Genomic DNA, 13,903 nt, shown 5'->3' with positions numbered 1-13,903 from the left:
CCTATAGTTATGTAGCGCTATATTGGATCACTCCAATATTGATATATCCCTTTGTGGCAGAGCGAAGGCACAGAGGTAGATTAACAGATTCATCTCTGTGTATGGGGGTGTGCCACGCCCGGGGGGGCGTCGCCCTTGCTACTGCCTCAAATCCATGCGTGGCACACCACCACCACTCAAAATAGTCAAAGCATATCGTCTCTGTCGGGTGGAAACCTCGTATGTCCAAAACTGGAGCTTTGAGCTTGCAGATCTGCTACTTTTGATGCTTTTGTGTGACGCTGTACTATGATCAAGTAGGGCGTTAATTTACGGAAAAACACAAAAAGTTCAAATATGGAGATATGAGGTTGTACAGGTTTCTGCCCGACAGAGACAATATATACATACCTTGCTGCTTATCAGAAATGGACATTCTAAAATAAAATATATATTTTAATGAACGGAAATGAGGAACGGATGACAGCTTCCGTTCTCTGCTTTCAGGAGGTGTAGTTCCAGATTCTATATAACATTGAGAGATGTTTTTTCTTTTCTTTTTAAAGATTTATTTTGGGCTTTATATGCCTTTATTATAGATAGGACAGTAGGCTGACAGGAAATGGATAGAGAGATGGGGAGTGACACGCAGCAAAGGCTGTCGGGATCGGGACTCGAACCCGCAACGCGCTGTCAGGCTAAATTGTAGCCTAGGTGCCCAGACCGCTACGCCAGCGGTCCAGGCCATAACACTGTGGAATAGTTGTCTGGCTACTGTGCAAGACTACTAAATGCCTAAAAACTGTAACCCACACATTCAGAAGTTGTTTCTGACGGACGTTTTGTCACCCTCCCACCCACAAAGAACTCCTTCTACAGCCAGCTGCACCAGCAGAAGAAGTCGGAGAGGTTTTTCAAGGTGTTCTATGAGCGCATGCTTCTGGCCCAGCAGGAGGTCCGATCCACCGTGTCTGTTGACATGTTTGAGGTCAGCAGCAGGAAAAGGGACGATGACAGTGACACCGCTGGCATCAGGGTCAGGAAAGGTACGGTTAATGATCCACTATCAAGTACAAAATATGTCTCTGCTGTCGGGCAAAAAACAAAATATTAACTTTTCAGAAAAAAAAACAAAAAACAAAAACATATTTTTTAGAACAACACAATACTGCCTCATCAAAGTTGGTATGGTGACTTAATACAGTAAGTACATTGTCAGATACTTGAATGTGTCCTTATATTATCATCACTTTACACAAATACAGCTCAAGCGGAAGTTTTTGACCGTTGATAACTTTGTCATTCTAATCAATGGTGGACAAACCACCTAACTCCACAAGTTGGAGTTAGGTGGTTTGACCGACAGTTTGAGGAGTTAGGAGGTTTAGTCAGAAGTGCTTTTTTAATACTTTTCATTGGTTCAATATTTGTAAAACCCACACGCAGACGTGAAGGGTGTTCAATAGCAGTGATATACAGTGGTTATCTGTTCGTTCATGCGCGATCTTCAAACGGCCGCCTATTGCCGCCTATTGGACCTCAGAGGTACCTAAACATACCTTTAAAAGTTGACGCCCACAGAATCTTAGCGCCTCCCATTGCAAGGATTAGAACGTTTAGTGTGGCCGTTCAGCCACCAGGTGGCGCTTGGTATCAAAATTAAAAAAAGTTAAAGTACTCATTATAAAGAAAGTCCAGTTTCACATGTTATGTTAAAATTGAAAATAGCAGATCTACAAGCTTACAACATGTAGCTTAGTTCTGCTATTTTTAAAATAGACAACGTTTATATAAGGCTGAAGTGGTTAATGTATGTTTTGTAATAATAATCAAAGTAACTAGTAGCCTAACTAGTTTTCAAACACTGCGCATTGCATCCGTCTGTGTGTGTGTGTGTGTGTGTGTGTGTGTGTGTGTGTGTGTGTGTGTGTGTGTGTGTGTGTGTGTGTGTGTGTGTGTGTGTGTGTGTGTGTGTGTGTGTGTGTGTCAATTCATAAATAGACATATACCTTAATGTAATGTAATCTAGAGTAATTTCTTTCCTCTGCAAACATTTTAGCTCTCTTATGCCACCCACTGTCCACCTACTGTATTACAGCGGAAAACACACCTCCAAGGCATAGCCACACCCCCAACCTTTCACAACCTAGGGTGAGGTGGGTCGTGGTAGGTACCTTTCAGAGACTGGGGCGTATAGGTCAGCAGGTAACCACTGTATATAGGCCTATATATAAGGTTTCTGCCCGACAGCGACGATGTGCATTTGCTTCTTACTTAAATCATCATTATGACAATTGATTCCTAACCACACACATTTGTGTGTAGTACTGACTGGCCTACCAGGGAGGAGCCCCCACCGGGAGGACGTAGGGCCCTCGTCCAACTCCTCCCGCCCAACACTCCCTGCTGACAGTCTCCGACCCCAGCCCATAGGATTACAGTGTGTGCAGTGCACTTAATCCTACAATTCTCACCCTCCCCGCCCGGCTTCCCTCCCTCCCTCGAACATGGGCCGATTACAAATTGTAATTGTAGTTATAAGCACTGATAGATAATATGTTCACAACATTCATAAGGCTTTATAACAATAATCAATCATAATGCATTATAAAGCATTTTATGGTTCATAAGCTTACCATTTCTGTCCCCATAAACTCGGAGATGGGTAGAGGAGGACGAAAGTGAGAGAATGTTAGTATTAGTACCTATCAGCCATTGCTGTGCTCGTGTCATCTGCATTATAATTATTAAATAATGTTAATGACAGGGTAGTCAGACACAGCCAAGAGGTTCAAACATGACATTGGCTGGTGCTCCGCTCCAAAAGTTTAACTATTGTGTACTCGACGCACCCAGGAAGCCAAACATTGCTAGATGCCGAGTGTGTAGAAATGCATGGCGGAAAGGCAGTTTGGAAGTGGCAGATACAGAACCTGTCTAATGGCTGGGCCTATACAAATCTGGATGGCCTTAGTTTTCTTTTAAGTTTAGCTATTATAAGGGCCGGTGTATGATGTTAACATGACCATTTATTTTTACGCCAATTGTAAATGTAAGAGCCATAGTCCAGTGGGGATGATTGCTGCCCTGTACAATGTAATGTGGAGTAGTAGTAAAGTACTATCTGTGATCTTTGCAGATCTTTGTGATCCTGACCTCTTAGAAAATATAATGTTCCCTGTGCCTGAGGTCACATGTGAGAGTCCACATCACATGGCTAGATGATCTGTTTTTTATATTCTAAAAGCCTACTCAACATGCAGCTGCCCTCTGTAACGGGACATTCAAATGCTCACTTATTACCCTGCCTGCAGCTATTCCTGTTTCCCAACAAAATAACTCATAAAAATGGGCACATTTTTATGAAACTCTATGGAAATGATCCATAGGCTTCCCCGAAGAGGTGATTAACTTTTGGGGTGAAAAGGGCAAAGTTGCAATTAAGGTTGAGACCAAAATTGCATATTCATTACTCAGGAATGGAGTTGCGTACTATAGAGAGATGTTTGTTATTTATAAATTATATTATCATTAAAAGCAGATTGACAAGCTCACAACGGTTGTCAATCTGCTATTTCAGCGAAAAGCTTCCCCACAATAACAAAAATCACACCCAGTGTGAAGTGGGCGGTGTGGTCACAGTGGTCATCACAGTGATGGAAGAAGTGATGGAAGAAGTGATGGAAGAAACCATAACTTAAAAAAAAAGTTTTTAAGTTATGGTCCTATTTATAGGGCTATGCACATGTGTCATGTTTCCCTAGCCAATCACAGTCCTGAATAGACTGTGATTGGCCAATCACGGTGCAGGGTTAGGGGGGTACATTTGTGGCCAATCACAGTGCAGGATTTGGTGTGCAAATATCCAAACCTCACATATAGGGGCGGTTTCACCGCCCAAAAAGAAAACTGAAAATACACTAGTATAGAACCCTGAGGGACTCCGGTCAACCACATGGGGTATAAGTGGTTAAAGAAAAGCTTGGCTCTCATTGTGTCTGTCCAGTGTGCCCTATAGGGAAGGACTCAGGGCTTCATATGAAGGAACACATGTTGGAGGAGGTCTCTGTAGAAACAGACAGCTGCCACACCGCCACCAGCATCATGAAGCCCATCCTGCACTACCTGCAGCTACTCTGTGAGAACCACAACTCACACCTGCAGGTAAAACCTTAAAGAACCTAACATCTTGGTTTTCTTTAGGTTAAAGCGCTATATTCTGATAGTAATCATCGCAGTGTTTGTTCAGTAACAGGGGTCTCCCTGCCTCTCCAGCTCTTTAATAAACAGAAAATACATTTTAGGTACAGTAGGTGACACAATTTCAGCCAATCAGGAGAGAGTACCCATTTATCAGCTTCATTTTTATTCCATTTCCAATTTTGTCTGCTAATTTATTTGTCTCTTCCAATTTCACTGGGTTTAAAATCTGTATAATCTGTATCCTGACTGAGTTCTCTATCCTGATTGGATGAAAATGGTATCCCGACTAGAAAATGACTTTTAGGTAACACATTATAACACTTGCTATAGATGTTTATAATTATGCATAACAACTTATAACAAGGTTATAAAGTATTATAACTTATAATAAGTGCTGGTCATAATGCATTATAAACTCAGTGGAACAGCACATTATCCCTACCGGGTACCACTTTACTTAAAGGTCTTGTCTATAATGCATTATAATCACATTTATAATGCATTATAATGCACCATAATGCATTACAATGCATAATAATGCATTACAATGCACTTATAATTCTTCATAACACCCGTTATAAATGTATATAATTATGCATAACAACTTCTAACAAATACACTTTATAACTGACTAAGTTAAGGTAGTTATAATGTGCTGTTCCACTGAGTTTATAATGCATTATGACCAGCACCTATAATACATTTTAAACGTTGTAATAAGTTGTCATTCATAATTATAAACATTGATAAGAAGTGTTATAATGCCTTATAAGTGCATTACAATGCGTTATAAATGTGATTATAATGCATTATAGACGCAACCTTTAAGGAGAGTGTTACCGAATAGTCTGTTTAATAAAGAGCTGGACAGACAGGGAGACTCCTGTTACTGAACAAACACTCTATAGCAATGAATACTATCAGAATATAGAGCTATTTAACACTTATTTTAACCAAAGAAAATCACTTACCCTACCTTTAAATATATTTGTATTTATTTATTTTATATTGAACATAAAACGGTGCATTTGTATAGCACATTTATCCAAACTGTTTTATTATGTGCACTTTCACACATTGAGGAGGAAACCATACAACACAGCAATGACAGACACATTGTTGTCACACATAATGACAAGATGGCGGCACGCAGTTGAGCAGCAGCTTCTCTAGCTCCTGGAACTCTTGCTACCCTAGTGTATCTAGTGTATTGATTGATTGATTGAATACTTTATTTAGAAGTTTGCAAGGTCAACTAAATAAGATTAAAAAGCCCAAGAAAGCCATTGGCTCGTTTCAATTGGGGTCCTTTTGTACTCAATTCATAGTGACATTAAATGACAGACAGATATACACTACTATGAAGAAGATCATATAAACAGTTTAGAAATGAAAAATAAGAAAAACAAAACATATGTACAGTGAAAAGTTTGAAGGGGGTGAGGGTTAGGTTCTGACTTTTATAGGGGCCAGTTTCGAATTGCAGCCACCTGAAGGTACTCTTTTAGGGCAGTTTTGAAGGAGAGTAGGGTTTTACACTCCTTCACTACTTTTGGTAGGGCATTCCACATTTTTGTTGCATAGCAGGAGAACAAATTCAACCCCTTGTTTGTGCCAAATCTGGGTTGGACGTGATCAGTGGAGCAGTGGTTGTGATTGTGGACTTCATTTACGTTTTTGAAGTACTTTGACAGGTACATGGGTATCTTAACGTTGTGGTGTATCTTGTAGACCAGGCCCATTGCTAGTTGCTGTACTCTGTCCTCAACCCTGAGCCATCCGACCCTAGCAAAGTGAGCAGGGGTTAGATGAGTTTTAGGTTTAAGGCCAAGAAGTAGCCTTACCAGTTTGTTTTGGGATGTCTGGAGCCTTGTTTTTAAGGCCTGAGTGGTGTTGTTGTACCATGAGGTGCATGCATTGTCAAACTGACCTTGTATTAGAGCATGCTGAAAACAGCGAGTGTGTGCGGTACAGTTCGGCTGAGCTTTTGCTGTGACACATGAATTGTCTTTTTAATGCTGTTTTTAATGTTGCTGCTTTTAATACAGTTGTTATTGCACAGTTTTTATGTTGTGTTTAGGTGTATTTGTATTTATTTTTCCAGATTCAGCACAAACATGGGGATGAATTCATTCTACTGTTATGCCACCAAAATGTGGAATGCCCTACAAACAGCAATCAAAGTGTCACTCCCTAACCTCCTTCAAAACCGCCATAAAAAAGCACTTCTCTGCAATTTACAACTTCTTATCTAGCTTGCCAAAATAAATGACCACAGTTTTTCTGTAAATATACTTTAATTGCTCCTAGTATTGATTGATTGATTGATTGATTGAATACTTTATCAGTCAGAAATGTAAACAGCACGAGGTGCAGTCAGACATTAAGGCTAAAAGGATAACTTGGGGGACTTGTTTCCATTGTGGTCCTATGTATTCAATTCATCAACATAGAATAACAAAAATAACACAATAATACATATCATCAACACATACAAAACACTATATGTACAAAGGAAAAAAAGGAAAATGTTGGCAGGGAATGACGCCTCCTTTCTATGGGAGAATTGTATTTATCTCCCCTTGTGGTCTCCTGATAAATGGTTTTTCAAGCCTGTTTTGAAAGAAGCCAGAGATCCACATTTTTTAAGGGATGATGTCAGGGCATTCCACATGTTGGTGGTAGAGTAGTAGCATGAACATTTAGTATTGTTTGGACCACAATGGAAACAAGCCCCCAGGGCTTTTTGTGTTATCATTTTAGCACAGTGGTGTTCAACCCTTTTCATATCAAGGTCCATTATTTATTGGGCATTTGAGCTTGATGAGATTTAGACTCTCAGACCAAAAACTTAGAATATTGTGTTACCGTTGGATACAATCTTGTCCACAATTCCATCCATGCTGTATTGATGTGATACCAATAGGAGAGATAACAGGCAAACGTTGATTAAAATAATAATTAATTAATTAAGTAATGCAGATGTTTAACGATAATTTAACTCTTGAGAGTTTAAAATGAAACCAAATTAACCCGTAGAAGTACATTTGGTTTCATTTTACACTCTCAAGAGTTAAAGATCTAAGGGTCCATTTGCCATTTGGTTACCAACTCTCCATCATTTAGCTGGGGACCACCTGGAACCCCCTCTGGTGGTCCCCGGACCACTGGTTGAGAACCACTGTTTTAGCATGATTGTATAACTGTACCTCTGTACTTTTTGCAAACTGTTAATAAAGTATTCAATCAATCAATCAATCAATCAATCAATCAATCAATCAATCAATCAATCAATCAATCTTGTTTCACATTTCTTTTCTGTTCTGAATCCAGAACCTTCTGCGCACCCAGAGCAACAAGACCAACTACAACTTGGTTTTTGAGACTCTCCAGTTCCTGGACTGTGTGTGTGGCAGCACCACTGGAGGCCTGGGTCTGCTGGGTCTCTACATCAATGAGAACAACGTGGACCTGGTCCTCCAGACCTTGGAGAGCCTCACAGAGTACTGCCAGGGACCCTGCTATGACAACCAGGTAGGAAGCCCCCCCAATACATCACCTCTACTTGTTATGTGTTCTTAGTATGTGTTTGATTTGTCTAACAACCACAATACTAACAATACCAACCATTTTTAACCGCAACCAAAAGACGAAACATAGCAGATCTTACACGCTTGGCTATTTTCCGCTGCAAGACTCGAGCGCGCAACTGTATGAAACCCAGGCATAAATCTAACCCTAACCCCTAAAACTAAATGCCAGTTTTAACCGTAAAACAAGCATTTCTCTAGTGAGGACCTGAAAATGTTCGCAAATCTTTGAATATGTTTATATTATATATATTTGTAAAATATTTTCTTCCAGGGACCCCCCCCCCCCCAGAAGCAAAGATTTGAGTTACAAATGTTGTTAAATATATGCATTCAAAGATTTGCACTTAACTTTCAAGATTTTTCAAAAATAGCAGACCTACAAGCTCGTACACGCTATGAGCTTGTAGATCTGCTATTTTTGAATAGCCAAAGTATCTGATGGTGTGAAATCAGTGACGGCCCCCTCTTATAGTCCTGTATAGTGAAGCATGAGTCCAACGGCATCAACATCATCATTGCGCTGGTCCTCAAGGACATCAACCCCCTGGGGGAGCATCGCTTGGACCTGGTGATGGAGCTCAAGGTGAGCAATGAGCGTGTCCTGTCTGTCTGTCTGTCTGTCTGTCTGTCTGTCTGTCTGTCTGTCTGTCTGTCTGTCTGTCTGTCTGTCTGTCTGTCTGTCTGTCTGTCTGTCTGTCTGTCTGAGAGCCTCTTGCATGATGCTCAATATGAAGCATATACAAGTAGTGTTGATTTTGACAGCACATTTTGATTCAGTTTTAGGCATAGTCTTTTGAATCAAATTCCATTTAGTTTTAGTCATGTTTTAGTCACCTGAAATGTTTTACCCTTAGTTTAGTTTTAGCTGACTAAATATCATGAGATTATAGTCAACTAAATCTACAGTTGATTTAGTCGACTAAAATGTATTTTGGCGGTGCCTGCTGAAAATAGTCGATCTACAAGCTCACAACGTGTCGCGCTGCGACACATTGTGAGCTTGTAGAGCGCAACACCCGAGCGCAACCAAGCATAAAATGACTTGTCTTTTAGTTCTACTGGTTCTCTTCTCCACTAGACCCTCCCTAACATTTTAGTCTAGTTTGTATTTGTTGACAAAATCGTCAATATATTTAATCTTAGTTTTAGTCATTATAGCTTAGTTTTTATTTTGTTTTATTTAGTTTTCATCAGTGAAAAAAGGAAGTCGTCTTAATCGCCGAAATCAACACTGCAGACAAGTCCAGGTGTGGACATTTTGCAGACATGATTAAATGACTTAGATTTTACTCCCTCTCCTCCGTTATGTTTTGAGTGCTCGGATCTTTCCTCCGTCCAGATTGAGATTTCCTGTTGTCTGTGTGATTTATTCTGTTTTGTTGAGTTGAAGGTTTGTTTTTTTCTGGTATCCAATCCCTGGTTATAGGTGTTTATGGTTCATTTGCTTAATGCTCTGTTAAATCCATTGTAAGATTGTAAGGTTGACTTATCTTTAAAAGCGGTTTTGTCAACAAACTGGACTCAATCGTGTCATTGTCCTAACTGGCACCCCAAAAGTTACTTTCAATCCGTTACAGCGTGTCTTGGGATTTTGTGACAACCACACATTATTATTGCAATATGCTGTGTATAACTACACAAGGTTATGAATATTAGATTTACCACAGCATAGCAGTATGTTGTGTACACTCATTCCACAATACAGTGAAGGAGAATAGTATTCTACAACCTAAAAATATATAGACTATATATTAGCCACTTTCAACCAGGCGTCCCTTGCACAAGATCAATGAAATGAAAAATTATGAATAGAATATACTGGGCACTATCTACACTGTATATTGGAGGTGTCACTAGTCAGGAGTATTGCTATGCTTTTGCCAGTGGAGAGGATATTGTGAGCTTGTAGTTCGGCTATTTTCACAATATGTATCTGTGGAACAGAGTCAAACTAAATGTAACTCCTACAATTCCAAGTGCTTGTCAGGGTGGGGGTCCCCAGTTCAAATATGATTATTTTGGGGGTTTGCGGCTTGAAATGTTTGAGAACACTTGCTTTAGCTGACTGGATTCAGACTGCCCTTATGTTAGGAAGGAGGCTATTGGTCAGGGACTGGAAAGCCACCTCTAGGCCGTCCCTGTGGCACACATCTCTTGGGCAACTGGCAGTTGGCACCTATATTGCCATATAGTCTGTTTGATAGTGAAATACAATTTGAAATGGGGGCAATACCATTTGTATATGATGGGGGTCTGATGGTGTTCTTGCTCTTAAAGCGGCACTATGTAACTTTGTTTTATGAATACATTTTTCACTTTTGTCCAATCTGTATGGTAGAGTATGTTAATACAATATAACTTATACAATTGGGTTGGTTGTATTTGGTCACCGTGCTCTTCTATTGAAACATTTAGATCCTGTGTCTAGGTGAGACCTTTGACACGATCCTGTTAACCCTAACCAGTTGGCCATGCCATTCTAAGTCAATGTTTTGAATGTATTTATTTATTACAATTTCACAATTAAAAATAAATAAATAGTGATACAAGCTAGATTGGCTATTTGAATACAGGTGTGCCTTGAGATTGTGACTTGGGCACGTAAAACGTTTTAAAACAGAATTATTATGGTTATGTATGGGAATAATATGACTTGTCTTTACTCGGAAAGTAGTATTAGGTATTTCTTCTCAATGAAACAATTAGTCTCAGCTTAATAGATCGATGTGTCTCGTAGAACAACGCGTCCAAGCTGTTGCTGGCCATCATGGATGGTCGCCATGACAGCGAGAGCGCAGAGAGGATACTGTACAAGATGAGACCCAGTGAACTGGTAAGTGCTGACGCAGCACACACGCACATACAGCCACCATGTGCTGTCTGAAAAGAGTGTGCTTTCAGTTGAACTGCAGAGCAGTGGTGGAAAGTACATTTACTTAAGTACTGTACTTAAGTAAAATGTTGAGGTATTTGTACTTTACTTGAGTATTTCCAATTTCCAATACTTTTACTTCTACTCCACTACATCTCAGAGGCAAATATAGTACTTTTACTCCACTACAATTATTTGAAAACTTTAGTTACGAGTTACTTTTCAGATATAAATTATAATATTGTAAAACATACATTAACCACTTTAGCCCTATTTTATACATAGGCTATTTTAGTACTTTTACTTTTGGTACTTTAAGTATATTTTGATGCAAATACTTTTGTACTTTTACTCAAGTCAATTTTGAATTCTGGACTTTTACTTGTAACAGAGTACTTCTACATTGCAGTATTGTTACTTGTACTTAAGTAAAGCATTTGAGTACTTTTTTCCACCACTGCTGCAGAGTCGCTCTGTGTTAACAGGTGGATGTGGTGAAGGTGCTGTACGCTCAGGGAGGTGTGGGATACCAGATCGAACCCAGAGACGTTGGACATAACATCTACATTCTGGGCCACCAGGTAGAAGGAGTTTCCTATTAAATGAGACATAATGCTGTAACCTTAGCATCTTAAACCATGTCCAGTATAGAGAACGTATACTGACTAAACACTGTCACACAGTGCAGGGGCTTGAAGGGGTAAGATCTTGCTCTATATTAAACTAGAGTTTGACAAGCACAAACCACATGGAAGACAAAGGAAATGATCTCTGTGTGTGTGTGTGTGTGTGTGTGTGTGTGTGTGTGTGTGTGTGTGTGTGTGTGTGTGTGTGTGTGTGTGTGTGTGTGTGTGTGTGTGTGTGTGTGTGTGTGTGTGTGTGTGTGTGTGTGCTTTGGCAATGTAAACGTATGTTTTCTCATGCCAATAAAGCCCTTTGAATTGAGTTGAATTGAATTGTGTGTGTGTGTGTGTGTGTGTGTGTGTGTGTGTGTGTGTGTGTGCGTGCGTGCGTGCGTGCGTGCGTGCGTGCGTGCGTGCGTGCGTGCGTGCGTGCGTGCGTGCGTGCGTGCGTGCGTGCGTGCGTGCGCGTGTGCGTGTGTGCGTGCACGTGCACGTGTGTGTGTGTGTGTGTGTGTGTGTGCGCGCGCTTGTGGTTATGGCAAACATGATAATCACAATGTTGCGTGCTATTGAAATCACAGTTTTTAACCATGCATGATTGATTATTGATGATGATTTTTGATGTCAAATTTTGTCATAATTGATGTTTTCATAATTGTCTTAATATCTTTGTTGCCCGTAGCTTTATCGATGCCATATTGTATGCTGCATTCACAGTAGCAGTGACAAAGTGTCAGGCTAGAAACCACTTTCAATGGAAGCCAAATCTATCTTTCCATCTACAGAATTAGTCAGATGTTTTCAATCACACAAATAAACAAGGTTTGACAATATTATTAGCGTAAAGGTGAATCTTTAAAAAAAAAAAAATGTTTATGCTAATGCAGTACCATTCGAGGGTTTCTGGACAATATTTGTCCATAAATGTGCTGTTAATTGAGTTCCAATAATAAATAAACATATATTTGCATAAATCAAGCATATTAGTCCACACCCATGTTAATAAGAGTATTTATGACTTTAAGGTACAATTTGAACAGATAATGAAATTAAACAATTAAATATGAAAAATCATGCGATTAATCGTGATTAAACATTTTAACAGCACAGTCCACTCTATGGTGATAACCTGTGCCCTGCTCCCTTCCTAGCTGGCCAAACACAATAAGATTCTGAAGCAGAGCCTGAAGCCAGCCACAGTGTCTGGACCGGGGGCGGGGCCACATCACCACCAAGAAGATGATGCTCTTCGTTACTATGCCAACCACACTGGTCAGATAGAGGTAGGTCTTGGTGTCATCATGTGTCTGTATGTGAACCACCACCAGACTGTTTTGAGTCTGAGTATCACTATTTCTATTTCATGCAGCAAATCGCAGCTGTCGGGCAGAAACCTCTTATCTCCATATTCTAACTTTTTGTGTTTGTTTCGTAAATGTCCTGCTTGATCATACTACAGCGTCACACAAGTATCAAAAAGTAGCAGATCCGCAAGCTCGAAACACAGCTACTTTTAATATATATTTTTTTGAATTCTGAAAAGTGACAGTTTTGGACGTATGAGGTTTCCACCCGAAATGACACTTATAGCTCGATTGATACAGAATTTTTGGATCTGATGCTGATCTCGATTTTGACCAGCGATTACTGATGTTTTGACCCATAATTTTGTATTTAAAAAAAACAATACCAAATCTATATTAGAATATTTAACTTTTAAGCAAACAAATTAACACAAATAACTTTTTTACATGTAATACATTAACATTGAGTATAATATTAAACTTCAATGTGTGAATGGACCATTTAGCTTATATTATACAATGAAAATGCAAATATTACATAAACTGAACTTAATTTTATCTAACCACCACATAGACCTAAGCCTGAAATAATAATACAAATAATGATAATAACCTATAAGCTCACAATGCACCACATGTTTTCAGCTTGTAGATCAGCTTTTTGGGCTTTTTTTTTTTTGGTTGAAAGTGGTTAAAAATCAGGACACATCGGCTTATTACTTATACTAAATAAACTTATACATAAAAAAATATTCAAATAATTATATATATGTGAAACTGATACATCGATCAGGCTCTCATGGATTAAAGTTCGCAGTCGCCACGACTGATTTTAGTCATTTAGATTCCATACAAGCCAGCATGTCTTCTATGAAAGCATGTTGCGCGCCGGAAATAGCAGATCTACAATCTCACAACACGTCACGCTGCGACGTGTTGTGAGATTGCAGATCTGCTATTTTCGGTTAGTAGTTATTTTAAAGGTATCATATATTTATTTTCTCATTGCTCACTGGAGTGGATTTTTCTGTTAAAACCTTTTAATACATGTTTGAAGGACCATGATAAAGACTTCTAATGTTTTGTAAACTAGCATGTCATGATACCTTTAAGAGTGTTTGAAGTGATCAAACTAGCAATAGAATACACACTTAGAAGCATGAATGGTCTCAGAAATGTCATAAAAGCAAAAGGTTAATGCCTCAAATCTGTGATTTATTCAACTAGTTTGCTGTTTGTGGAACAAGCAGCAACATAAGTTCAGAATGAATAATACCTAAACATCATCATGAAACTCAAACTTTCAGTCATGAGATTACATTTTTGCTT

The 13,903-nt window shown here is 39.3% G+C and overlaps 1 protein-coding gene across 1 annotated transcript in view; it reads left to right on the top strand.

Moving 5' to 3' along the window:
• The window catches only part of LOC308099695 (inositol 1,4,5-trisphosphate-gated calcium channel ITPR2-like), an 84,933-nt gene that overhangs the window by 48,171 nt on the left and 22,859 nt on the right, over nt 1-13,903 (top strand). Inside the window, exons 38-44 of the mRNA XM_080448428.1 lie at nt 845-1,025; nt 3,986-4,143; nt 7,516-7,716; nt 8,248-8,358; nt 10,513-10,608; nt 11,133-11,228; nt 12,422-12,553. Of these exons, the coding sequence (XP_080304554.1) occupies nt 845-1,025; nt 3,986-4,143; nt 7,516-7,716; nt 8,248-8,358; nt 10,513-10,608; nt 11,133-11,228; nt 12,422-12,553 (975 nt within the window). The remainder of the gene's footprint in view (nt 1-844; nt 1,026-3,985; nt 4,144-7,515; nt 7,717-8,247; nt 8,359-10,512; nt 10,609-11,132; nt 11,229-12,421; nt 12,554-13,903) is intronic.

The sequence above is a fragment of the Gymnoscopelus braueri genome (genome assembly GCF_963280865.1).
Source record: "Gymnoscopelus braueri genome assembly, chromosome: 13".
In the NCBI taxonomy this organism is placed as follows: domain Eukaryota; kingdom Metazoa; phylum Chordata; class Actinopteri; order Myctophiformes; family Myctophidae; genus Gymnoscopelus; species Gymnoscopelus braueri.
This window is presented reverse-complemented; position numbering and strand designations above follow the sequence as displayed.